Source organism: Malurus melanocephalus, unplaced genomic scaffold (assembly GCF_030028575.1).
Source record: "Malurus melanocephalus ecotype Western Australia unplaced genomic scaffold, MMel_1.1 scaffold_207, whole genome shotgun sequence".
Classification (NCBI taxonomy): Eukaryota; Metazoa; Chordata; class Aves; order Passeriformes; family Maluridae; genus Malurus; species Malurus melanocephalus.
Genome location: NW_026623439.1, coordinates 88,560 through 114,348, shown reverse-complemented (window position 1 = coordinate 114,348; position 25,789 = coordinate 88,560). Strand labels below are relative to the sequence as shown.

At 56.9% G+C, this 25,789-nt stretch overlaps 2 protein-coding genes across 3 annotated transcripts in view; one reads left to right on the top strand and one right to left on the bottom strand.

Annotated features, from left to right (window-relative positions):
* CDH23 (cadherin related 23) overlaps positions 1-25,789 on the bottom strand; it is a 101,036-nt gene that overhangs the window by 9,979 nt on the left and 65,268 nt on the right. Inside the window, exons 25-41 of the mRNA XM_057373751.1 lie at positions 25,001-25,389; positions 24,807-24,908; positions 24,268-24,270; positions 23,129-23,278; positions 22,317-22,445; positions 22,057-22,185; positions 20,865-21,092; positions 6,217-6,438; positions 6,016-6,135; positions 4,420-4,600; positions 3,493-3,626; positions 3,078-3,287; positions 2,838-2,945; positions 2,303-2,405; positions 1,364-1,489; positions 1,076-1,279; positions 401-859 (exon numbers count right to left, since the gene is read on the bottom strand). Coding sequence (XP_057229734.1) covers positions 401-859; positions 1,076-1,279; positions 1,364-1,489; positions 2,303-2,405; positions 2,838-2,945; positions 3,078-3,287; positions 3,493-3,626; positions 4,420-4,600; positions 6,016-6,135; positions 6,217-6,438; positions 20,865-21,092; positions 22,057-22,185; positions 22,317-22,445; positions 23,129-23,278; positions 24,268-24,270; positions 24,807-24,908; positions 25,001-25,389 — 2,997 coding nt within the window. The remainder of the gene's footprint in view (positions 1-400; positions 860-1,075; positions 1,280-1,363; positions 1,490-2,302; positions 2,406-2,837; positions 2,946-3,077; positions 3,288-3,492; positions 3,627-4,419; positions 4,601-6,015; positions 6,136-6,216; positions 6,439-20,864; positions 21,093-22,056; positions 22,186-22,316; positions 22,446-23,128; positions 23,279-24,267; positions 24,271-24,806; positions 24,909-25,000; positions 25,390-25,789) is intronic.
* On the top strand, positions 7,942-18,045 carry VSIR (V-set immunoregulatory receptor). 2 transcript variants are annotated; one of them, XM_057373737.1, is made up of 7 exons: positions 7,942-8,122; positions 12,554-13,000; positions 13,679-13,726; positions 15,001-15,108; positions 16,450-16,477; positions 16,918-17,105; positions 17,344-18,045. In XM_057373737.1, exons 1-7 carry the CDS (start codon positions 8,029-8,031, stop codon positions 17,379-17,381), a joined length of 951 nt encoding a protein of 316 aa, XP_057229720.1. In that variant the 5' UTR covers positions 7,942-8,028; the 3' UTR covers positions 17,382-18,045. The 2 variants fall into 2 exon arrangements, with proteins under 2 accessions (XP_057229720.1, XP_057229721.1); XM_057373738.1 differs by lacking the exon at positions 7,942-8,122 and adding an exon at positions 12,177-12,470.

Sequence of the window (25,789 nt, the reverse complement as noted above, 5' to 3'; positions counted from 1 at the left end):
CCACCACCTACCCCAGAGTGCCCCCCTCGCTCCCCCAGTGAGGAGCTTGGGTCCAGTCTGCCAAGGCTGAGCAGCCCCCGGCCCTCAACGGGGCTGGCAATGGAGGTGGGTGAGATGGAGGGAGGTGATGGATGGCACAGACAGAGCAGTGAGCACAGACACACAGACAAACCTGGCAGGCTGAGAGCCGGAAAAGAAAGCAAAAGGTTAGTTCAGTCAGTGAGACAGGGAAGAGAACACAGGGCAGGGTGAGACAGGGCAGCCGGAGGAGGAGAGAGGGGAGGCAGGAGAGGAGCAGCATCTCAGACAGACCTACCTCCAGGCAGAGGAGAAGAAGAAGAAGAAGCAGAAATGAGGAGAGGGTTCTGCACTGCTCACGCTGCCCTTCGTGCTCTCCTACCTGTCCTAAAATCCACCTCGAACGCTCCCTGCTGCTCAGGCACCAGCGCGTCCGTGTCATCACGGGCCACGATCCCCAGCAAGTAGTACTCCAGCCGAGGGTTGAGGTCCCTGTCGATGGCCGTCACCTCGGCCACCACGGTGCCGGGGGGAGCCGACTCGGGGACGCTGACGGTCTGGATGGGGTTGATGAACTCGGGCCGGCAGTCGTTGACGTCGTCGATGATGATGCTGACGGTGGCGGTGCCCGAGAGCGCCGGGGTGCCCTGGTCCACGGCCACCACCRTCAGCCGGTAGGCGTCACGCTCCTCGCGGTCGATGGTGATGTTGGCCACGCGGATCACCCCCGTGGTGGCATCCATCAGGAACCTGTCCTGGCCGCCACCCTCAATGCGATAATCCAGCTGCTGGTTGAGGCCGCTGTCAGCGTCGGTGGCTGTCACCTGGAGGACGGAGAAGCCTGCAAAGGTGGGACACAGCCCTCTAAAGCGAGGGGTGGAGGGCAGCAGCCACAAGCCCTCGGTCCCAAGGCAGATACCATCAAGCAGCTGCAATTCCCAGATTTTCCCTTTGACCCCATCCCAGTCAGCTGTGTCACTGGGAGCTGGATCTTCCCACTCCCAAGGGGATGGACACCCAAGTGACCCCATTTCCCACCCTCACATCCAGTCCTAACCTGGGGGGCTGTTCTCCAGCAGCCGTGCCATGATGAATGCCGGCTGGAAGACGGGGTGGTTGTCATTGTCATCCAGGACGGTCACTGTCAGGCTGGCCGTGCTGTTCAGGCCCCCCACATCACGAGCCACCAGTGTGAACTCCAGGTGAGGGTCCRGCAAAGCCTCTCGGTCTATCACAGCACCGGGCTTCACAGAAACCACACCTGCAGAAGGGGAAAAGCCTGGTGGCAGACYGTGTGGGGACCTGCTGGCCCTGGGCTGGGGACAGAACAGCTGAGCCACCCCACCTGTCTTGTTGTTGATCACAAAGGGGTCCAGGGATGCCTTCAGGAGCTGGTAGGTCACCACGGCGTTGATGCCCTCGTCAGCATCCAGAGCAAGGATGGGTCCATTGAGCATTGTCACCAGAGTCCCTGGGTGAGAGGACAAAAGCATTAGGGAGGGTGGCAGTTCCCCACGGGGCCCCCTCCCACCCCGGTGACACATGAGGGACAGCAATGAATGGATGGAGGAGGTGACACGAGGCACTGAGGGGTGGCTGCTGCAGCCTTGCAGACCGGCTGGCGAGGCTCAGGAGAGGTGGTAGGGCATCCAGCTAAAAACAAACAGACACACACATCCATCAGATGGGTGGCATTGGCACCCTGCCACCAAGCGTGTCACCTGGAGGCACCCAAAYCCTTTGCTTGGGATGTTGCTCAATGGCAGGACAGGAGGTCTTGGAGCAGGGAGTGATTTAAACGTCAGGAAGGCAAAACAAAATAAAAAGAATCGTGTTTCTAGCTCTTTGTTTGGGAAGCGTCTACCTGGACAGGCTGGTCTCTTTCAAAAACCTCCAGCCCCTGGAGAAAGGCAGCTCCAGGTGRCAGAGAGATGGCAGCCCATCCTCTTCAGGGACATTGGGCAGGTGGGTGCCCTCAAGGCTGCCCCCAGGGCTCTGTGGGTCCCAAGGGGAACTGGCTGCAGCTGAGCAATTCCCAAACGGGGCTCTCTGGATTTCTGACCTGTGCCAGGAAAGGTGTCCACCAGCAGCATAAACCAGAGCTACAGCCTCCTCAAGGCTGACCTCAGCCAGAGCCTCTCAAGCTCAGTGTCCTGTCCCACTGAGCTGCAGCCCTGCYCTGCTCAGCACTGTATCTCCTCCACCTTGGCCAGGAGACACCTCCCCTCATCCAGCCCCGAATGGAGCCTTCAGGAGCCACACAAGGGAGTGAAGAGAGACCTACCGGGGGGTGAGTTCTCCATCACCTCGGCCTGGTAGGAGCTCTGGGTGAAGAGGGGGCGGTTGTCRTTCTCATCTGCTATGGAAATGACCAGCAGGTCAAAATCCTAAAGGAAAATCRGGACAAGAGGGCGATGACCATAACATCCTTTCCTTGAGCTCACTTTGCCCCTCTCCCACCTCCAGTCAAAGCTGCATTCCCTGGATCACCTCAGAAGTGTGCAGGGACCCTCACCCGGGGCAGTCAGCCAAAGGATGCTCCACTGTCACTGTGGCTGTCCAACTCTCCAGCCCAACACCGTCCTACTTTCCTACTTTTCCACTGCTGTTGCAGGGTCAACAAGCTGACTTTGGACTCGCCCTAAACCCAACTGGTCCTGTTCTCTGCTGGGGATCGGGCTGCAGYCCCATCCCTGTGGTCCCCAGATGCTTTCTGGGCACAGGGCTGCCMTGGGAAACACGGTGGGTAAAGGCACCGCTTGCTCTGGGCCCCTTTTCCCACCCACACYGCTGGAGCTCCCGGCAGCGCCCGTAATTACCCGCCTGGCATTGCGGATGTTCTCGGGGTTGTCCTTCACCGTGAYGGTCAGCCTGTACTCTGCCACCCGCTCCCTGTCCAGCGGGCGGTTCACGTACACAACGCCGCTCTACGGGGAAAAACATGGCAGGAAACACCGCATGGGACGCCAGGAACGCTTCCCCCAGGGCACCTCCTTCCACACAGCACACCTGGGTGCGCCCACCCTCCTCATCCCAGCGCTCCACGCCCCGGGCCCTACGGTGCTGTTGATGTAGAAGGCGTTCTCCGTGTTCCCYGCGGTTATGTCGAAGGTCAGCAGGGCGTTGGGGCCCTGGTCRGCGTCCCGGGCGAGGACACGGGTGACGAAGCTGGAGACGGCGGCGTTCTCGCTCAGGGTGATGTTCATGGGCAGGTTCAGGAGCACGGGGTCGTTGTCRTTGATGTCCAGCACTCGGACACCCACCACCATCTGCCAGGGAAGAAGCAGGGCAGGCACGTGGCGCTTCATTCCACCCCTCCCATCCTTTTATTGCTCTTCCCAGGCAACACGTGGGCTTCCCCACTCAGACCAGTGTGGAAAGGCTTAGGGACAAGGGGAAAGAGGAGACAAGAGGGAAAGGGCTGGGAATGGGGGTGGCAGCCCAGAACCCCCTGTGGCAGCCTGGGGGACTCACCGTGGAGCTGAGGGGAGGCACCCCCCGGTCCCGGGCGGCGATGGTCAGGTTATAGAAGGGGATGTTCTCCCGGTCCAGCTCGGCGTCCTTGCGCACCCGCAGCTCTCCTTCCACCGGGGAGATGACAAATTCCCCTGCCAGACATGGTGGGGCCCTGGCTCTCACCATGCCTCTGCTCCCCAGAGAGGGGCTTGTTTGGGAGCTGGGGCATCCTGGCAGGTTTGGGGACACAYCCATGTCCCGTTACTGCAGGTATGGGAGGCTGTGCTGGATGTACCCTCAGGGACCGGCAGCGCACGGGGATGGGGACAGTGACCAAACCAGAGGAGCCTGCACCCCTTTTCTGGGGCTTTCTGAAGATGCCAACAGCCCCTCCATGTCCTGGGATGGCCAGAGCAGGTTGGGCTGCAGGAGCTGAGGGGCTGTGTCCTGCTTGTTCTGGAAGCTTTGCSGTGGGGTCAGCTGGGAGATGGAACTGGGCTCCAGATTCCGCGGACTGAAACCACCACCCTTTTCTCAGAGGGACAACCTGATGTTCCCGTGGTTAGGGATGCTCCACACTCCCCTGCAATCTGCACCTGGGTGCTGGTGGACCTGTGAGTGCTGGCGAGCAGCTCAGTCCCCAAACTCACTGCAAACTCCACAGGAGCAAGAGGCCAGGGTTTGGTTTCTCTTTCCGCACTTTCCTTTTTCGCCTTTCTGATTTCTTTTTGCTTTCATCATTCAGCAGATTTCCCCCCTCCCTCACACAAGCCCCAGCCGCCCCCTGCCCAGGCACGAACAGGTTAAGTTTCCTGTTGCTCAAAACAGGATTTCCTGGTGTCGACAGGCTGAGCTGGGAGGGAGGATGGCTTTTCTGAAGCGCTTCCGCCCCGTGGTCCCACCAGCTGGGCTCCTCCATGGGTGCCACCCCGTGTCCCCGCTCACCCAGGGGGTCCCCGGCGATGATGCTGTATTCCACCTGCCCGTTGGGCCCCGAGTCCCCGTCGTGGGCCAGGAAAGTCCAGACTCGAGGGCCGGGCTGGCCCTCGGTGACATCAAAGGGACCCTCGTAGGGCCGCGGGAAGGTGGGACAGTTGTCATTGATGTCATTGAGGTTCACCAGCACCTGCAGCCAGGGAGAGGAGGATGAGGGTGGTGACAGGGGAGGGCTGGAGGGGGAGGACCGTGCCACGAGCAGGTTATGAGAAGGATTCTAGAAATGAGGAGTTTTCAGACGTCCCGGGTTAAAGGATAGTGAAATCCACCAGATGGGCATTTGTTACTGGTTAAATTTGATCTTTAMAGAGCATATATCCAAGTTTCTGCTCTGTTTCCTAGCAGTGGAGAAAACAAATACTGGCACGCCTTATCAGGGTGATGGACTTCCCACCACTGGGGAYCTCAATAATCCCCAAAACTCCCCCYAAAWGCTGWGTTTTCAWACATTGCTGGCACAAAATCCTTGGGCAGTGGGAGGGAGGGTGTTTCCTATCTTTTCTGGCATCGGTGCTTGTTGCTGAAGGGGTTTCCAAATTCATGTCTCTGCTTGAGCCAAGTGCAGGGGAAGCTCTGCCTTCACCTGCAGCACGTGGCTGCTGCCGCCCTCCCTGCCTGCAGTTAAACCCCAGCTCTGTCCTGGGCCAGGAAATCATCTCCAGCAGCATCAGATGCCCAAATCTGAAGGCTTCCCCTGTGCCCACTGCCAGGCTTGTGGGGACAGATTTCATCCATGGAAATCTGCCACATTGGAACCTCCCCTTCAGTTTTTTGGGATTTTTTTTCCTTCACACGCAAGAACTTATCTCCTTTTGGGGCATTACAAAACCTGTGGCTCGATATCAGGGTGAGGTACAACGATCTGTGGCAGTCAAGACAGAAGATTTAACCCATCCCTGCCACCTGCAGACCACCAAATCAATCTGGGCACAAACAGTCTGGTGTACAACTTGTCATATTTTGGTTGAGGTCATAAAAATAATCAGTGTATTCAATTCTAGCAAAATATTTGCTTTGGAGCTGCTCGCCTGCCCTCCCCACGCTTTGAGCAGAGCATTAAGTTCAGGTCACCAYGGTCCAGGAAAAAAAGAAAGAGCTACAGAGAAAAGTAACGTAAAAATGATGTGAGTCTTTAAATAACCTCCTTGCAAGGAGGGAAAAGGAAATTTTAAAAGCAAATAAATAACCTGGGAAGATAAAGAAGAAGCTGAAATMAATGCTCTAGCAAAGCATGGAGGACCAAGAGGAAATGTCAAGAAAACATAAAGTAACTGAAAGGGATTTCCAGGAATTTCTCTATGTCTTGGACCAATTTCTCTATGTCTGCAAGACCAATTATTTGGGCTAATTAACCCATAATTGCCCCATGTGCAGACCCTGTTTTGAAACCCCCCATGACAGGGCGACAGCAACYGGGCAAACTGGCCACGGCTGGGAAAAGCAACTGCTGACCAGTGGGAAGGAGATGTGAAACTGCTCACAGAGCAGGAATTCCTGGACCCCAAAGAGGTTTCGGTGTCGCAACCCTCCTTGGCAGCTCCTTACCGTGGCTGTCGACGTCAACCGGCGCGAGACGATGGGGCACTGGTCGGTGGCGGTGACGATCAATGTGTAGCGCCCATGGCTGATTTCATAGTCCAGCTCCTTCACCGTGCGGATCTCACCCTGCAAGGACAGGGAGAGCAGCYGGGAGTGAAGGCAGCGGGATGGGGATGTGTCCGGAACGGGGCCGGCATCCCTACTGACCGTGGCGTTGTCAATGTGGAAGGTACCCAGGATGTTGCCCTCGGTGATGGCATAGGCCACCGTGCCGTTGGGTCCCTCATCCCGATCCAGGGCCTCCACGGTGACCAGGCTGGCGTTCAGTGTGGAGGGACCTTCATCGAGGGTCACCTCGTAGAGCTGCTGCCGGAAGACGGGAGCGTTGTCGTTCTCGTCCAGGATGGTGACGTACACTGTGGTGGTGGCCTGTGGGACATGGGGAATTCTATTAAAACACTGTGGAGACATTTGCTGTGTGATCCCTGGCTGGGAAAGGCTGGATCTGTCAAGGTCAATGTGGGCTCAGCACTGCCAGGAGRCACAAACAGAGTGCAGGGCTCCAAATGAAATGAGCCATGGCTGCAGACGCACTTCCAGGTAATGGTTGGGTACAGAGATAAAAGCRCTGCTGAGATTAAATCACACCCTCATTCCCAAGCACAGCGTCTCCATGGGATCTCTTCCCTTTTTTCCCCCAGTTTACCATTGCCACCACCAGGGAGCAGCCCATGGCATGGGGAAAACCAGAAGCTGAACCCCACCGTGCCTTCCTGTCTTTGGAGGAGACATGTGGGAGTCCTTGCCTTGGCCTTGGGGACATTTTGGGGGACACCACAACGGATGGGAAATACCCAGAGACAATGCTGCCGTGGCTCAGGGGAGGAACAAAACCGAGCATTTGRGACAACTGGACTGACCTCCTGTTGTCCCMCCRCCTCCCTGCTGACCACAACCTCAGYRCYRGTCAGGCTCAGCYGGATCTGAGCCTCTTCCARCTGTCCCTGGCCCTGCACAGGCACCTGGATGTCCTGGCAGTTTTCTGGGGGTGTCACCCTACCTGGGGATGGGGAGGTGACAATGGCACCCTGCCTAAGGGCTCAGCGCAGAGGTGGGGGCCTGGAACAATAAACTATTTTCTTGGAGTCTCTGGACTTTGTGCCTACACCTTCTCCCAGCAATAAATTTCTTGCAGACAGCCAAGGGTTACATTTTTGGCAGGAGCATCACAGCWGTGTTTGCTGTAAAAACCACAATGCCACACGGTAATTAGGTACTTTTCTATTTCCCCGCACGCTCCGGACTCGGAGCAGGCAAGCAGCAAAGTTTCCTGTGGTTTGCGAAACTCCATGTGTCTCCAGGCTCCACTTTCCAGGGAACRCTGACTGGAAATGAGGCAGCTCTCAGCTGCTCCAGCCAGAGATCTTGTTGATGCCTGTGGAATTTGAAGACAAGCTCCAGGAGGAGTTACGTGTCAGACCACGGGGCTGCTTTGCTATTCCAGGCCAGAGTGCAAACGGGCTGTGGGAGGGGGATGATTTGCTCCCTATATTTTTGTGAAAGCTGCATTACCTTTTCCAAGTCATCACTGCTCTGATTTACCCATCCCCTGTATCTGCTTCCCCTTCATCCCAGGAGGGGCTCTGCCTCCTTAATCCTCACAAACACGCGAAAAACAATAATTGCAAATAAAACAATACAAGGGAATCAGTTCCTGCTGGGAAAGGGACGGAGACCGGCACCTGCACGACCCCTGGCACGGCGAGCATCCTCCTTAGCGCCCCAAAAATGCACGTGGGGGACCAGCTGGCTCTGGGTGAGGCTGTCAGGGACGACACCCAGCAAAGGCACCCGCTGCCCGGAGAGGTGGGGTCCGGAGCGATCCCTGCAGCCTCTCGCCTCCTGGGGGTGCTCGCCGTTCTCTCTCTCCAGCGCTGCGCGACATCGCAATGAAATTTCCTGTGTGTGCAAGTCCGGCGGTGGCTGCGGGGCTGCTCAGAGCGTGCGGTGGCTCCGCAGATGCCACCTCTCCCCGGCCACCCCGGCGCCATGGGGACAGCGTCCCCCCGAACCGGGCTGCTCCTGGCTGCGCTCTGCCTGCTCGCGTCCCACGGTAAGCTCCAGCTCGCTTTCCTCTCCTCCCTGCCCCGAGAAACTCTCCTCGCCGGGGCACCGTGTTCGCCAGCCCGGGGCTGTGCCTCGGAACRAGGACTTTGGAGTGTTTGGAGGGTTATTCGCTCTCCTGCCCTGAGATTTTGGCATGAGGGGGATCAAGCCAGCGTCCCACAGGGCGCTGGTTGTGCTGGAGTAAAGGGGCCACAGGGGAGCGGCTGTTCTAAAACTCTGAGACTGTTTTTTTCTTTCTTCCTCCGCTTTGATCTAACATGCGTGGAAGGCGAGCAGCCGCCCCCGCCAGCCTCCCGCTAGAGACCCCGGGCTGGAAGAGCTGCTCCGTTCCCGCACGGCACTTCTCCCCAGCACTGCGGGGCTCCCAGGGCGAGAARACCCTTCCATCAGCCCTGGGGGAGCGCAGAGAGGGGATTTGTGCGAGCGCGGCTGGGATGACCTCTCTAAGGATGATGCGCTCTGCTGGGATGTGCCGGGCAGCTCCTCCGGGTGGGCAACCAGCCGCGGCAGGGGCCGCCCTGAGTGGCTGCCGAGTTCCCCTTTCCCGGAATGAGCGCTTCCCAGTGCTGGAAGGGGGATGCTTTGGAAGGGGGCTGCTTCGGAAGGGGGCTGCTTCATGCCTGACCCCGCATCAGCCCTKGCAGGCAGCGTTTCCCTTCGGGGCTCCGGGGCCAGGCAGCGAAATGGGCGGTGGCATTAAAAGCGCAGCTCGCCTCTGGACTGCGAGTCAGAGAAGGAAGCTGGGAAGGGCCGTGATCCCTCCCTGCCCCGCGCAGGCGGAGGATGAGCAGCGGCCTTGGCTTCACCCTCTCTCCCGGGACAAAGTGACGCTCTCTGTGATTTCTGCCAGCGTGTGTCCAGGAAGAAAAGATGCCCAAAGGTGCCCCACTGCACCGGGGCTGGAGGTCTCCTCTCCTCTGGGACAGCAAGATTTCTGTGGATTGAACCACGTTTTGCTTCTTATCTGAGTCTTGGCATCAGGGAGCAATTCCCAGCATCTCCACAGGGATTTGAATTATTTCATTTACGTATCTGGGGCGTTGGGGCTGAACTTGAGGCCTTCTGCAATGCAATGAGCTTGGATGCTGGTGTTCAGCGTGAGCCTGGTGCTGGAGGAACTGAGCTTTGCGCAATCCCGCCCCTGCCAAAACTTTCAGAACCCCTGGCTAATTTTAGCAGGGATTGATGGAGAAGTAGCCCTTGGAGACATCCAGCTTGGGGATGCTGGCAGCAAGGTGGATGGGGACGTGGCTYCTCTTCACCCAAAGGATGGCAGCTGAGCTGGGCTTTTCAAAACATCCCAAGCACTGTCCCTCGAAGATGAGCAAGGCAGGATCCTCCAGCTGCTCCCTCSGCTGCMTGGATGATGGGCAYCCCCACTGCTGGAGCCCCATTTGGCTCCTGGGGTGCAGGAGATGAGGGCTGTTAACATGTCCTGTTCATCTTCAGCAGGTTTTTTCTCTCCTCTTTCTTTCCTGCCTGAAGCGCTCCTGCAGAGGTACAGACACCCCTGGTCATCTCACCTGGCTGATAACTGGAGCATAATGACAGCATGGTGACAAAGGGGGCTTTGATGTGAGCCTGTTACAGAGCTCCCAGAAGAGGAGAAAAGCCAGGCTCCTCGCTCCACCTTCCTCTCTGCAGCAGGTGAGCCCCTCCAAAGGCTCCATCCCCTGCAAAACTCCCCAGACCAGAAAGAGATAGCCTGATGTGGAAATCACTTCTGCCAGGCACAGGAATGCAGATCAAACACCTGCTTGCCAGAGCTGGGGACCAAACTCGTGAAGCCTGAAGCAGCCAGGAGGGGCTTTTGGTCGCWGACCCAGATTTTGGTATGAGATCCTGATTTATTGAAGCTGTTGGTCAGTGAAGCAGCACAGGTTTCTGCACTTTTTTGCATTTCTGTTTTGTTTGAAAGCAGAGTTCCCAGGTGTCAARGCAGACACTGCACCAGGCTCCTCTGCACTGATGCAGCACCACTGGCTGGAGATGAGGTTACTGAGGTGCCAAAGAGGAAAAGGGGCACTTTTGGCACCTGCTTTGAGACCTCCTCTGTCTTTACCAGATGGTGACAMGACAACAGCTCTCAGCTCAGCCCTCAACTGGTCCAACCAGCTGGAGATGCAGAGATGGGCATCTGGCTTTATTCTGGCATTTGCCAGCAGCTCTGACTTCAAAGGGAATGGTTCAATGGGAGTGTGGATGGAGCCAAGCCTGGGCTCTGGGCATGGAAGAAGCCCAGGAGATTAAGGTCTGTGGGCTTCAGTACAAAGACACCACCAGGAGATGTTTCCTCTGGCCTCCATCTGGCATCCAGCACGAGTTTGAAGCCTCGGTACATCTTGGGGATGGAACACCGACTGCCCTGGCCCTGCCCGGGGTGTTGCGTGCCTCGCCAGCTGCTTCCTCCTCCACTCCATGGATGTGAGAACCTTCCCCCGCCCCGCAGAAGGAAGGGAAGCCTSTAATGCCGAAGGTTGCACACATGGTAACCCCTGCCCCTCCCCAAAAGCGTGGGCTGTGCTGACTTTCCACGCAGACGGTTCCCATCAGGCTCCGGAGGTGGAGGCTGGATGGTTCAGCAAGGCAGAGATCCCTGCGAGCTGCAGGGGGATGAGCGGCACGGCCCCGCTTGATTCGGGCCGGGTGCGTGGAAAACAAAAGACTCCTGCAGACACTTTTGGAAGGTGGAAAACAAAAGACTCCTGCAGACACTTTTGGAAGGTGTTGGAAGTGCGGCTTCCTCCAATAGAGCCCTGGCTTCCCTTCCTCCGGCTCCCAGGAGAGCCCCGATGTGAATGGGGCACTTCCCCTTGCATCAGGTATCGACAAACACATCTGAGGTGCCTTTTGTGTGCTCGGTGCTCTGGCGAGGAGGTGGGGAACCCGCTCTGCCGCCTGCCAGAGCCCCTCCAGCCCGGCCGTGCATCCTGGCCCCGGCAGCATCCAAGGACGAGGCAGGGCTGAGCTCGGGCAGCACAGACCTCTGCCCCAGAGCAGCGCCGGGATGTGCTGCTCACTGTGCTGGGGGGAGCAGGAAGCAATCAGCCCGAGCTGTCGGGCAGAGGTCACAGCTTTTGGCCCCGCTCTGGGGACTCCTTGGCACAGTGGGACAGATGTCCTTCCCAAAGCCTCCCTTTCCCCGCAGAGCAAGAACGCAGGGCTTCACAGCTGCTCTTGCGCCGTCACGAACCAGAGACGCCCACGAGRGGTGGAAGGTGCATTTTTGGTTTCGCTGTCCCCAGCAGAGGTGACCCAGTGACTCCACCCCCAGGAGGGGGACACTGTCAGTGTGGCCCTGTGGCCAGGAGCCTGTGGCCTGGCTGAGTGCTTGCGGGCAGGCACATCACGCCCTGCCTGTCATTGACACCCTCTCGATATAGCAAGCGAGAAACCTCAAAGCGAAACGGCGGTGAGGCTAATGGCACAACAGGATGTTACCAAAATAAAAAAAAAAGAAACCTTGTCCTCCTCCTCCTATCATCTCTGCTGAAAATCAGCCCCARGAACCTCTTTTTCCACAGTGATTTGAAGTAAATAAACCCAGAATCTGCTTTTTTTCTGCTTTTGAAGTGACGCTTATACCTCTGCAAATGTGAAACACTGAAACCTGTTGTGCCTTTGCTCTTTTCCCTCCTCTCACCCACCAGGACCCTCCACCCCTGTGCGGGGTTAAGACCAGCGATGCTGCGGTGTGCCCCTTGCTCCCGCTTCTGCCAGGCCTCCCGCCCACATTCCACAATTTCTTTCTGAAAATCGTTTTCCTTTTCAAGCAGCTCCTCGCTGTCAGCATCAGCCAGCTCTCCCCTCTCCTCCCTGGGGGCTGAAAGCCAAGCAGGGTGGGACCTGCTCCCTGCTGCATCTGGGAGGGCGGTGGGGCGACGGGACACTGGCTTCTCCTAGAACTTTTGTGTTTGTTTTTTCTCCTTTTATTTATTTATTTATTTTTTTTTGGCAACTGTCTCAGCAGCGCTCGCGTTTCCTCCTTCACGAGCCATAGCCCCGCTGCCTCGCTCCTCCTCCCACCCTCCGCATGCTCTGCCCCACACCTCTGCCGGCCCCAGACCAGCCGCTGCCTCCCTGCTGCTGGTGCTCAGCTGTTTTAAACCTCCAGAATTGAATTTCAGGGTGAAGCTGTGCTCCCAGCCCTGCTCGGATGTGCTACGGAATCCTGGAACGATTTAAGTGGGAAGGGACCTTAAAGAGCATCYCATTCCAACACTCTGCCACGGGTGCTATCCCAGGCTGCTCAGAGCGCTGTTAGAGCTGGCCTCCAACCTTCCCAGGGATGGGGCGGGCACAGATTTTCTGGGCAACCCGTGCCAGCATCGGTGGTGGGTTTGCTGCGCTKGTTCGGGGGGTTTTGCCGCTCGCTCAGGGTAAGCCGAGGTGTGACCCGGTGCCTTCTCCCCGGCAGGAGGGGCGGCAGCTTTCCTGGTCAGCACCCCGTACTCGCTGTGCGTGTGCCCTGAGGGCCAGAACGTCACCCTGAGCTGCCGGATCAGCGGCGCCCTGGCCGAGCGCCACGACCTGCTCTACAAAACTTGGTACTTCAGCAGCAGCGGCGACCGGAGCTGCTCCGACAAGCGGCACATCCGCAAYGTCACCGACAAGGAGCTGCACCACGACCTGGGCAGGCACCACGAGCTGCCGGGAAACGCCTCCCAAAAGCGGCCGAGCGGCCACCACCGCGGCGTGGAGTTCGTCCCCGACCGGCACGGCGCCTTCCACATCGTGGTGACCAACCTGACCCTGCAGGACAGCGGCAATTATTGCTGCTACGCCGTGGAGGTGCGGCGGGAGCACGGCAAGCCCCACAGCACGCAGGTGGCCCACGGCTTCGTGGAGCTGCAGATCCAGCGAGGTGAGGGGACCAGGGAGCCCCTGGTATCCTTGCATCCGTGCCAGGGCCGAGGAGTGCTGGGGGATGCAGCCCTGGGGCTGGGGAAGCGGCTTGTGCCGATGTAGGGTGCTTCCCAAAGAGCAGCAGATGCTGAAGTTTTAAAACTTCAGCAATGAAACATCAAAAAAAAAAAAAAAAAAAAAAAAAAAAAAAAAAAAGGAAGAAAGAAAAAACACTGTATAACTCGAGAGGTTGGAATGCAATAAAATCCATGGTACATAGTTTCACTGATCTTCCTCAACCTTTTTCTGGCAGAGAGGAAAAGAAGCCTCAGTTTAAAAAAAAAAAAGAGCTGGCTGGTGGTGCAAACCCGAGTGAGGGCTCGCAGATAACCTTGGGATGGCAGCCCAGGGGCAGAGGCACGAGGGAGGGGAAGRTGTCTCCTGGCCTTGATTTGCAGCATTAGATAGTTTTTCTTTTAGACTGAATAAAAGAAGCTGCATGGCCAGGGATGGGCCCTGCAGCAGGGATCTCCGTGTGCACTTCCTAGGATTAAACTCCAAAAAGCATCCCAGCTTTGGGGGTGCTCTGGGATGATGGGCCAGGGAGAAAAGGCAAGGACAGCCAGCAGGMTGGGAACTCTGTGGGAGCCCAGTGAATCCACTGAGAGGTAACATGCTTTTCTGTTCTCTTCTGCAGGCAAGGGAGGCCTTCAGAACTGCACATTTCATACTGCCACCAGCAAAGGTAAAGGGAAAAAMCCCTCCTTCTCATGTGCTGCTTGCCATCCTGGCCCCATGGACTCCCTGGGGATGGCTGCAAGCACCCCAGTGTCCACATGCAGCCTCACAGACAGGTGTTGGGGGCTGGTTTCCAACGTTGCTCTGACAGAGTGTCTGACAGGCACATCCTCAGTTCAAGGAGAGCCTTCTCTACCCCATCACCTGGACATGAGTGTCCTAAAGTCCATGGGGATCATCCACCCTGCTGTCCTAAAGCACCTGAGCMCCCTCCTAAACCACATTTGGTGGCCGCTGCCACCAGCAGATGGGAAGGGACACAAAGGTCAAGAGTTGCAGGAACCTCTCACTGCACCCTGATCCTGGGCCACCCCTGTCTTGAGCAGGGGAAACCCAAATCTTGCCTGAGTGCCCAGACAATGTGGGGCTCCCCCAGAGCTGTGTCTAGATGTGGAGATGCCCACACTTCACTGTGCAGCTGCTTTCTTGCTGGGTCACTCTCTCTGCCCCACTTTGCTGGCTGATAAATGGGCAGATTTGGCTGAAATTTTCTTGCAGCATGCCCAGACAAGGGAAACAGCTCCTGGTCTCCATAAGCTGTGCTTTCGGTCCCTCACTTGCAGTCTCAAGTGCTGGGACCCCCCTGCCCTGTCAGGAAAAAGAAAAAATGTCCCCTCCTGAAACACAGACACACGGAGCAAGAAGCTGCTTCCTCGGATGTGCAGGAGAGGAGCTGAACCTGCCCTTGATTTAGGCAGCACTGAACTTCACCATGAGCCATCCCACAGGGGCCTTGATGGSCACAGAAGTGCCTGCGGGCTGCCAGCCTTTCTGGGAGCCTCTGTGGGTGACATTTCCCAGGGGCACATTCCTTAGCAGAGGCCGTGGGTAAAGAGCCCTTCCCCTTTGCCTGAGCACTTTGAGTCTGGCAGTGGGTTGGGAGCCAGCACTCCAGAGTTKCTGGGAGCCTTTATCAGGGCTTCTCTCCTCATACTTGGGAGACCAAGGGCSTTGGGATGTCCTGCAGCAATGAAGGGCTTTGGTCAATGTTCTAAAGGAGTGCCTCAGAGCTTATCTCCAGAGCTGGCAAAGCATCCCAGTAGGAATCCTGTGTGTGAGAGCCATCCACGTCAGCTCTGGGGCAGTGAGGGGCTTCCCTGTGCTGGACTGGATGATTTTAAAGGTCTGTTCCATCCTAGACAATCCTGTGATTGTGGCTTGGGGCAGCCCAGGAAAGGGAAGGTGACTGGGAGGGTTCATCTTTGCCCTCCTCTGTCGCAGATATCACGGCAGCCGYGCTGGCCACGGGCGCCTGCATCGTGGGCATCCTCTGCCTGCCCCTCATCCTGCTCCTCATCTACAAGCAGAGACAGGCTGTCAGCAGCAGACGTGAGTGCTGGGACCCCATCTCACCTCCTGGGCTGTGGGGAGGGGATGTGCCCCACTGGGATCAGTGCCTTTGGCTGCTCCAGGTCCCACGGGCGTGGTGTGARGTGGCCCAAGGACAGGTCCCTGCCAGGTTTCTCCTGGGAAGSACCAGGCGTGCCTGGAGGCTGCTGATGAGGGCTGTGGGGTAGGAGGGGATACCAGCAGCATGCTGGGGGCACTGAAACTGCAGAGATGCTCCCCACTGACCTGCTCATCTGCTGTGAGAGCCATCTCATTTACTCATCCCTCCCTCCACCGCACACCTGAAATAGAAGCTTTGCCTTCTAAGGGACTGAAAAAGCATTATTAGCCCTTTTTCTCCCTTTCCTCTTTAAAAAGAGCCCTGGCATGTCTGTGGCCACAGGATTGCAGCGAGCCCTGGAGTAGCAGGCTGTGCTGAGGYTCCTGCCCGTGCCTGGCTCGCAGAGATTCCGATAATTGAGCGGAAAGGGGCACCTCCTTAACKGGCAGAGCCATTTCATCAGCCCTTGGGCAAGCAGGGCCCTGCGGTTTCCCTCTCCCAGCCCTGTGGGCGGCTGTGTGGCTCTCAGGGAGCCTTTGGAGAAGTGTTTTGTGCAGCAGCAGCGGGCACAGTGCCAGCCCCAGGAACAGGAACTGCGCTTTCCACAGGGGCTGCAGCTCCCACCTCCTGCTGCAAAGCATCACCTGGATGCTGTTTCACTCCAGAGGGAAAGCAAAATTCAAGGAAGGGGTTGCTTCTCAGGTGCTTTGARTATTTCCACACAGCACTTGGGCAGAGTTTGGGCCAAAACTCAAGCACCCCAACTCAGGGCAATGCCCGGCAGGAATCCGGCGGAGCCTGGTAACGCAGGCTGTGGGAAAGGGCTGAGGGGACACATAGGGGACACATGGCACGGTGCTGCCCAGGCAAATGAGGGCAGCCRGGTGCCAGGAGGTGTTTGCAGAGCCCTGGGAGGGTGGGCATGAGCGGGGCCAGGCTGCAGCCCTGCAGCTGCACCTCGCTTCACCCTGCACGAGTGTGTCTTCCCCTTCTTGGGAGCCTGCAGCCTCAAGCTGGGAGGAATCTGAACTGGGAGGAAAACGAGGTGGGAGAGGGCAGGGGTGCAGAGGGCTGGGAGGAAGCTGGACTGGGAGGAAAACGAGGTGGGAGAGGGCAGGGGTGCAGAGGTTTGGGAGCAAAGCAGAGGGCTAAAGAAATGGGTGAGGGAGGCAGGAATGCAGAGGGGGATGAGACACCAGAACAAGCACTGTCAGTGGGTCCGAGCCTGAGCCTGACCCTTGTGCTGCCCCCGCTCATCCCGAATGTTTTGCCTTTGGCAGGAGCCCACGAGCTTGTCAGGATGGACAGGTAAGGAATCCCACAGCTCCCCCCAGCCCTCTCTGCCTGCATCCCACACCCTGCAAGGGTCATGTCCTCTCCTCCTTCCCCATGAAGCCAGCACATATCCTCACACGGCAGAGTGAAAGGGCTGCTGGTGTCACACACGCCCTGAGTCCTTTTGCTTTCTGGGAAATCGCTGTTTCTCTTCCCCCTCTCCAAGTGGGAAGTGCCTCTTTCCTTTTTGCCCGTGTCAAGGGCATCTCCCCACACCCCAGGAGAGCCTGAAGCCACTTTGGCCAAACCTCTCCCTGCACTGGGCTCCCTGTTTCCTCTCAGCTGAGCTGCCACGACCTGAACCTGCTCCCTGCCCTGCCTGGCTGTTCMCAATGCTCAGCCAGACCCCTGGTGATGCAAAAATGGAATTTTATCCTGAAATAAAAAATGCCAACGCCTCTCCTGTCCCGCAGCAGYGCCCAGGGCATTGAAAACCCCGTGTTTGAGGCGGTGCCAACAGCGAGTGTGGAGCCACGGCCSCAGCCCCAGCTCTCCTACGTGGCCAGCCGGCTGCCCTCCGAGTCCGGCCGGCATCTGCTGTCAGAGCCCAACACGCCCCTGTCCCCCCCCGGGCCTGGGGACTGCTTCTTCCCGACCCTGGGTGAGTGACTGGCACTGCTGAGCCCCTGTGGGGGCTGCAGGAGGGGTGGGAAGAGAAGGGGAAGGTGGGGGTGAAATACCAACGGCAAACTTTGCATTGTATGGGACACAAGAGGCTCAGGTGATGGGAAGCACCTATACCCTCTGTTTTCCATGCAAAAGCAGAGTTTGGCCACTTCCTGAAGTGATATCCCTTCAGCTGYAAGCTGGGCTGATATCCCTGCTCTGCCTTTTTCCAGATCCTGTTCCCGACTCACCAAATTCCTTGAAAGCCTAAAGACCCCAGAGGGACCCACATGGTGCAGACCACTCCACACTCATCCAGCCGGTCCCCCCACGGATGGCAGGGCCAGGGGCAGCAAAGCCTTCAGGAATGAAGCWGTGTGCAGGATCCCTGCCCTTGTCTCCCATCCTGCCCCTGCCCTGGGACTGGAAGTGAACCTCTCTTGCTCAGATTTCAATTTTTAACTACCTGTTTCCATGGGGAAGCGTRCAGCTCTGTACTGCTCACATTTTACAGACTGGCTGGAAATTGAGGATGTGAGGATGGAAGGRTGTCCTGCACCTGCAGGCTTCCCTGAGGATTAACTTATTGCTGGGGTTTAAGCTCTGCAACATCAACGCTTTTCTGGATCCTCGACTGAACATCCTCTCTGGGAGTGGATGGTAAAGATTCAGCGTGGAACAAAACAGGATCACTGGCCAACCTTGTACTACCTTTTTCTTTGCAAAAACAGGAAGGGGAGAGGCTCCCTGTGGCCACCAGAGCCCTCCTTCTCTACCAGCCTTTTGCGATGGCCGTGGACTTGTGATGCTGATACCTTTTCAGCAGGACACATGTWGGGATGAGCCTTATTTCTGCTGCAGTTTTATCCTTGGCTTGGGATCAGGGCAATTTCTCTTTCTGTTTGTTTCATTATCAGTGCTGATTAAAAGCAAAAAAGGATGTTTATGGTTTTCATTTGGTTTTTTTTTTTTTTTTTTTTTTTTTTTTTAAATGTCTGTCAGTTGGGAAGTTTGTCTGGAGGGTGTTGGAGTTTGCTCCTGTTAGGTGGCTGAGAGTTCCTATGGAGAAGTGGAGGCACAGGGGGCATGGTGGGAAGTGCTACGGATGGATGGCTTCCTCTGACCCTCCTGGGGCCAGTGTGGCCAGTGCTGGGGCCACTGTGAGAGGACACTGTGATGCCCTGAGGGACGTGGGTGCTSAGCACAGCACCTGGCATCGCTTATCCAAAAGAAACCACAGCTCCAATGTGACTCAGCCCTGGCGATGATATCAAACCTTGTGGTAGACACTGTTACTCAGAGCGTGTTTGTTGTTTTCTCTTGTTTCTCTTTTTGTTGTAAAGTGGGTAAAGAAATCGCCACAAGACAAACACAGACATCATCAGTCATAGCAAAACTGTGTCAGAGCTGAGCTGTACCGCAGCAGGCAGCATGCCCAGGCACAGCAGCACCCGAATTTCCACACCACGTTTGCCTCTGGAGTGGGCTGGGGACACCCTGGGCTGCTGCAGGATTGCATTAACCTGGCGTTGGCTTCAGCAGGAGAAGCTCCCAGGTGGCTCAGGGATGGAGGAGAAGGGAACACCCACACCCTGTGCACCACGGATGTGTGTTCCACCACTCGAGCTTTGTGGCCACCCACAGCTCAGCCCCCTCCCACCTTTGCTGAAATCTCTCCCGCTGCCTCCAGCACTTCCTGCTCCCTGTCCCAGCACATCCAGCTGGAAAGACACGTCAGGGGTATGCCTGCCTGCGGGTCTTAACAGCTCCAAAACCCTCTCCAAGTCCCTCTGCTCCCTAACGAATGCACTTTTAGACGACAGAATGAAGCTTTGTTGGAAATGGGTTTTTTCTCTGTGCAGCAAAAATCCCATTTTTCAGGAATGCCCAGTGCTGCAGGCAGAGCTAAGATGTCAGAGGCACTGCTGTGGCATCAGTTTTCCTGCCAGAAGGAAAACGAAAGACTTCTAGGAGAGAGAAGAAATGGCTTCCCAGGTGACTCCTGCAATTCCCACACACCTTCCAGCTGCAGYTCACCAGCTTGTGAGGGTTTTCTTTCCTGCAATGCCTTTTGGGGAAAATGTTTTCCTGTTATCATCAGCGTTTTATCTTTTTGTCCCCGCGTTTCCAGCTCCCAAGAGAATCCTCTTGGCCAGTCTTCCATGGTCCTTTGTTGTCCTGGGCATCCCAAATCACCAGGTCCAAGTGAGGACTCTCTCAGCTCTGTCTCCTCTGTCTCTCCCACCCCGAATCTCGAAGCCCACGGTTGGATGTACAAACCACAAACAATCATCCCCTTTTGTGCATTGTTGCACCAGCCTGGACCCACTTGTGAAAGCGGAGTTTCTGGCAGGCAGGAGGCCCTGACAGACATCATTTCCCCACGCAGACGTGAGGCCAGCAGGCACCCAGCGACACGCCGGACGGCCTTTCACAAGACCTGAGTGTCCCCAAGCTCTGAAAAGGGCCAGAGCTCTTTCCTGTGCTCAGGAATTGGGTCACTGGGCACTTTGTGTGGCCGGGATTCAGAGAGGCRCTGCTGGCATGACGTGTGCTCGTGACACGGTGGGCACACAGTGGAGCCTGTGGGGACAGGCAGGGCTGCTGGGACAGTGCCTGGGCACTGTGGAGTGATGAGCTGTGCCACTTGTCCCTGCTGGCACCACCACGGGGAGAGGGCATCRCCATGGCAATGGGATTTGCCAGCTCAGCACCGGGCATTCCTCAGCTTGCTGGGACTAGTGACGCTCCCGCAGGGATGGGGACAAGAAGAACTGGTGGCATCAGGTGCTGGGAGCTTCTCTTGCTTTGTGGGAAGAGAATTACCCAGGTATAAGCCTCAGGGACACCACAACTCCTGGAAAAGGTGGTGAGGCAGAAGCTGGAGTGTGAACAAACTGGGAGGGAGGAGCTGAGAGCACAAAGGCTGAAGTGAGAATCACAGCCACGCTTTGCACTGCTTGCTGTGACCCGTTTCATCAAAATGCAGGCTTTGCAGGCTGCTGGCAGAACGGAGAGAGATGGTGCGAGATAGCAGATGGAGGTGGGGGACAGGAAGGATGGCAGTGTCACACAGGGTGTCAGCCCATGTCACTGTCTGTGCACGAAGGTGCTCACTCACCTGTCCACAGAGATAGGATTAGAAGGGACTCGGAGCTGGAAAATGCCCCAAAGGGGGAGCTTCTCTTTTCACTCTGCCATGCCAGAGTCACCCTCAGAGGCACAAATAATGAACCAAGCAGGACACTCACCTCCCCACAGGATGATTGGTGGTGTCTTGCATCAACCCCTTCTCAATGTGGAGCCATTCCCCCTTGTCCTGTCACTCCAGCCCCTTGTCCTGTCACTCCAGCCCCTTGTCAAAATCACCAGAGCCCTCCTCATTCACACATGGTGAATGGAATTGTGGTTGAGCTGGTGCTGCTCCACCCACTCCCGGTGCTGAGATGGGTGGGAAACACCTGGAGCCCTTCCAGAGCGAGCACCCGGAGAGCCTGTGAGCAGGACAGCAGCARCCAGCACTCTGCCCCACAGGGATACTCATAATTTGGCATTTGGAGATGGGAAACAAAACCTGCAGGTATCCAAGGAGCCTCTGAACCAAACCTGTGCACAGCAAGTCTGGACCCCAAGCCACCAAAACATCACCCCCTGTGCCTCTGCTCCCCTTTCACACTCGACTCCACACCAAGCTCACTCCCAGGGCGCTGCCCAGCCCCACCCTGCCCCTGAAAAGCCCGTTGTGGCCGCTCACCGACAGCGAGGGGTTGCCCTCGTCCTCCACGGTGACCTGCAGGCTGTAGAAGCTCTGTCGCTCGCGGTCCGGCGGGGAGGGCCGGGTGGCGATCTCGCCGGTGACRCGGTCCATGCGGAAGGTCAGGTCCTCGTTGCCCCCGGTGATGTAGTAGGAGAGGACGCTGTTGAGGCCGATGTCGCGGTCGGTGGCGCGCACCTGGGCCACCGCTGTGCCACCGCCAACGTTCTGGGAGCGGCAGAGACAGGACATAAACCCCACCGGCCTCAGCACACACAAAACACCTAATTAATAACGTAATTCTAGTAATAGAGAGGACACTGAGGTGCTCAAGGCTCCAGACTCGCTGCCTCAACACCCAGCAGCTCAGCAGAAAGCTGCACATTAGGTCTTATCTAGCCTGGCACAGCCTGGGAGAGCATAAAACCCAGAGAGTGTGTGCAGAGGTGAAGGCCGTGTAATGGACCTGGAGCTCAGCTAATTATTTTTGGATAGTCCCATTATGGGGGAAATCAAAACAGAAATTCTCTTCTTCAACCTGCTCTGAACATGTATTAAATAGATAAGAAAGCCCTAACAGGGCAATATCCTTAATGTTAAGCTATAAATCATGAGCAGCAGTTCCTCACAGCTAAGTGGCACTGGCTATTACTCATATTTCATTTTTCATCACCAAATTGAGAATCCCCCCCTGCCTCGGTCCAGGAATTAAACTGTCAGGAAATAAGTTGTCTTTTCTCATGCCTGATTATGTTTTATTGCTTAATTATCTAGCCCTTGCTGAGCTGCTTCCTCAAAGCCATTCCTATTCTGCACGGCGCCGTCCCTTGTGTCACTTTGGTGGCATTTCCACGGGTGTGTAGCCACTTCTCCTTCCGCCTGCTCCCTGCAGCCTCACAGGCTTTAGCTGCTCCTAGAGCTTTCTCCTCGCCCAAAACGAGGAGTAAATCACTGGTGAGGGCTTTCAAGGGGTCACCAACCCTTGAATCAGCCTAAGTGAGCATGGACAAGTGTCACCGATCCTTAAAGGAGGTTTGTGAGGTGACACCAACCACCGAGTGACCGAGGATGAGGTTTGCAAGGGGACACAAACGCTTAAAGGASCCAAGGTGATGTTTGCTCTGCTGTCCCCACGTGCCTTGTGGCCAGCCCTCACCCTGGCAGGATGGAAGGAGAGGAGCTGGGAGCTCACCTCGCTGACGCTCACATTGTAGCCGAAGGGGCTGTCAATGACAGGGGGGTTGTCATTGACATCCAGCACGTTCACTCGCAGGGTGTGCTCCTTCCTGCGCGGGGGAACGCCGCCATCCGACGCTTGGATCTGCGGGTGGGGGTGGATTTCCAAGGGGACAAAAAAATAAGCTATTTTGAAGCTGACAGCTCCGAGAAAACAGCCTTGGTGCTCAAACCAGGAGCCCGAGGGGTGGGTGAGGGGGGTGGTTTGGGGCTGACCCGGAGGGTGTAGCGGTCCAGCAGCTCCCGGTCCAGCGGCYGTGCCACAAACACCTCGCCGTAGGTGTCGTTGGTGGTACGGATCTCAAAAGCCCGGCCGATATTCCCTGATGCCAGCGAGAAAGTCACCTGCAAACATCACAGGGCAGGCAAAAAACACTCCTCAGAGTGATGCTGAGGAGGAGGAGAGAAGGGAGACCCTACAAAAATAAATCTGGCATCTCCTCGAGATGTCTCAGCTTGTGAAAGGGTCCCATGCAGTGGGACCCACAGGTGTGCTGTCCTATTGCAGCCATCCCACAGCAAACAGCTTAGGCCAGCCTTGGTCATATCCACAGCCCCTGTGCTGCCAGCAATTTTTGTTATTAAGGGAGATGGGACTTCATTAACGCCCATCTGCAGGGTAATGAAAATAACAAATGTCAGAGAGCTTCCTGCGCAGCCTGCCAAGGACTTCGCTGCCGGCCCCCATGGCAGGAGAGGCCACAGCTGGTTTTCACATTGCTGAGCTCCTTTTGACACTTGTCCCAGAGAGCTCTTTGCCCCAGACAGCCCAAGGACAATATTTTTCCTCTCCTGCTGCGTGCCTCAGCTGGGGAGTGCTGGTACTCACTGCACAAACTCTCACAAAATTACAGGCACCAATGACCAGAGTTTGCTCTTGCAGGGGTATTCCTGTGTCAGTGAAACACCACCACAGGAAGCTCCAAGATTGCTTGGAAGGATCATTGAGTCCAGCTCCTGGCCCCACACAGGAAAACCTCAGGAATCACATGTGCCTGAGAGCACTGTTCAAACATCTCCCTCCCTACCTGCCCGTTGCTGCCAGCGTCTGGGTCTCGGGCCAGCACCAGGGCCACCCGCTTGCCCACGGCGATGTCCTCGGGCACGCTGACCGACGTGTCGGAGGTGATGTCGAACTCRGGGCTGTTGTCATTCTCATCCAGGACCGTGATGGTCACCTGTGGGGTGGGCATGGGGCTCAGGGCATGGACAGGAGCCAGCCCCCTGCCCACCCGGCCCCGACAGCCACCCTGACACAGCACCAACACCTTCCGAGGTGGGGACAGCGTGCCATCCATCCCCTGTGGGAATGATGCAGCTGTCTGAGGCCAGGAGCTGAGCTTACATCCCTGCCTGCAGGRGAGGAGGAGGAGAAGGAGGGATGCTTGGAGGCTGCAGAAACAGCACAAGGCTGCTGCAGCTCCCGAGCAGTGTATATTTTTGCGGAGCATCCTCTGGTTTTTATCATCGAAATGGCAGAGCACGGAGCAGCTCAGGTTGCTGAAGAGTGACCCTTTCCTGCTGAACTTTTCACAAACAGCRATTTCATCCGTGCTCACATCAGTGGGGTCGGGCAGGATCTGCTTTAAAGCTCAACGGGCACAAAGAAGGCAGAGCTGAGAGCGTTTAACTCAACCAGGGCAAAGCTAGGCGTGGAGGAGACCTGAGCTCCCTCCTGGAAAAAGGCACAGGAGCACGAGATGCTTGAAGGGGACCTGGCTACCTTGGCCACAATTAGGCAGAGGAAATGCTCTCATTGAGTTTGCAATCCAAGTGCTGCAGGGCAACACAGAAATGAGAGAGGAAGAGCCTTTCTCTTCCCGGGGATTTATTTTCGGGTGCCCCGGGCTGCCAGGTGCAGCCAGGCTGAATGGGACAACATCCCGGGAGGAAGCTGGGGAGCAAGCTGTGCGCCCTGGGGTGATTCAGTTATTGTTGCTGCTGAATTAAAAACAGAGAGCCGGGAGCAGGGAGAGCTCACTCAGCCAGATCAGATCAGATCACGGTGGCTCCCGGGGCTGCTCCACATCTTTGGGGGGTGTCAGCGAGGCTGGGGCTGGTGGGACAGGGCTGGAGAYCTCCATCCTGATCCCTCCATGCAGCTCAGTGTGGACCTTGGGGTGGGTTCTGGTCCCCAAGGTGACGCCAGCACGACGKACAGGCTTACCTTCTGTGGGAGGAAAGCAGAAGGAGAAACAGAGAACACAAACAACGAGGAGTTAGTGTGGGATGAGGAAGTGTGGGTTAGCCCTTCGTCCTACCCCAGCAGTATCAGGGGCCCTGGGGACCCCTCTGCAGCAATTTGGAGGCTCCTCTGTTGGGCCAACCTTTTGTTTTTTTTCCTAGATGAGGTGGGCAGGTTTGCCCCTCACCCTGGGAGAGGTTCAGACAAGAGCACAGCACCGTGTGGAGAGCACAGYCACTGCCACCCACGGGCTGGCCCTGCACCCCGCAGAGAAATGCAAATCACTCCCTGCTCAGCTGCTGGTGAAACTGCCAAACATAAACTGCCYTCTTAGACACAAACCACCCTCAAGTATTTCAAGACCCCTAAATTTAACTCCCTATCAACTGTTTTAGCAGGTTTCCCCCCAAATCAAGGGGGAAACCAGAGCAGAGAGCTCAGATAGGACATGCTGTCCCATGCCAGGGGGAGAGGGAGGTGATYTGGTGCGGATAGTGGGGAAGCTGGTAGAAGATACTCACCACTGTAGAGTCAACCTTTGGTCCCCCATCATCAGCCACCACTGTCAGRGTGTAGAAATCTCCTTTCTCTCGATCCACCTGGCCTTTGACCGTGATCACACCCTGGCAAGGATGGACAACAGCTGTGCTGCCCACCAAAACCAAAATCCACAGCGCACAACCAAGCCAGGAGGAGCCAYGCCGCAGCTACTCACAGTGATCCCRTTGATTTTGAACAGGGAGAGGGCCTGGGGGTTGGTGTTGGGGTCGAACTTGTAGGTGATCTGGTTGAGGTTGTCGATGGAGCGAGCGTGGACGCGGAGCACCTCGGAGCCCAGCGGGAGGTTCTCCACGATGACGGCCTCGTAGCTGCTGTTGGAGAACTGCACGGCCTCGTCCAGCTCRTTGAGCAGGCTGACGTACACGCTGCAGAAGCCTTGGTTGTGGGGCGGCGCTTGGTCCGTGGCAGAGACGTTCATCAGGTAGCTGGTTTTGGTCTCGTAGTCCAGGTAGTCGATGGTGGTGATGAGCCCYGTGCTCTCGTCGATCTCAAACTTCCCTTCTGCGCCTGACACGATCTTGTAGTTCACCAGCCCTCCATTCCCTGGGGATGAGCAGGAAACGTAGTCCCGATGAGGCCAACCACCAGCAGAGCCCATCCTGTCGGATTTCTGCCCAGCCACGCCCGGATTCACCACGCCCAGATCCACCACACCCGGATTCACCACGCCCGGATATCCGCCACGCCCGGATTCACCACGCCCAGATCCACCACGCCCGGATCCACCACGCCCAGATCCACCACGCCCGGACCCACCACACCCGGATCCACCACGCCCGGATCCACCACACCCAGATCCACCACACCCAGATTCACCACGCCCAGATCCACCACACCCGGATCCACCACGCCCAGATCCACCACGCCCGGATCCACCACGCCCAGATCCACCACGCCCAGATCCACCACACCCAGATCCACCACGCCCAGATCCACCACGCCC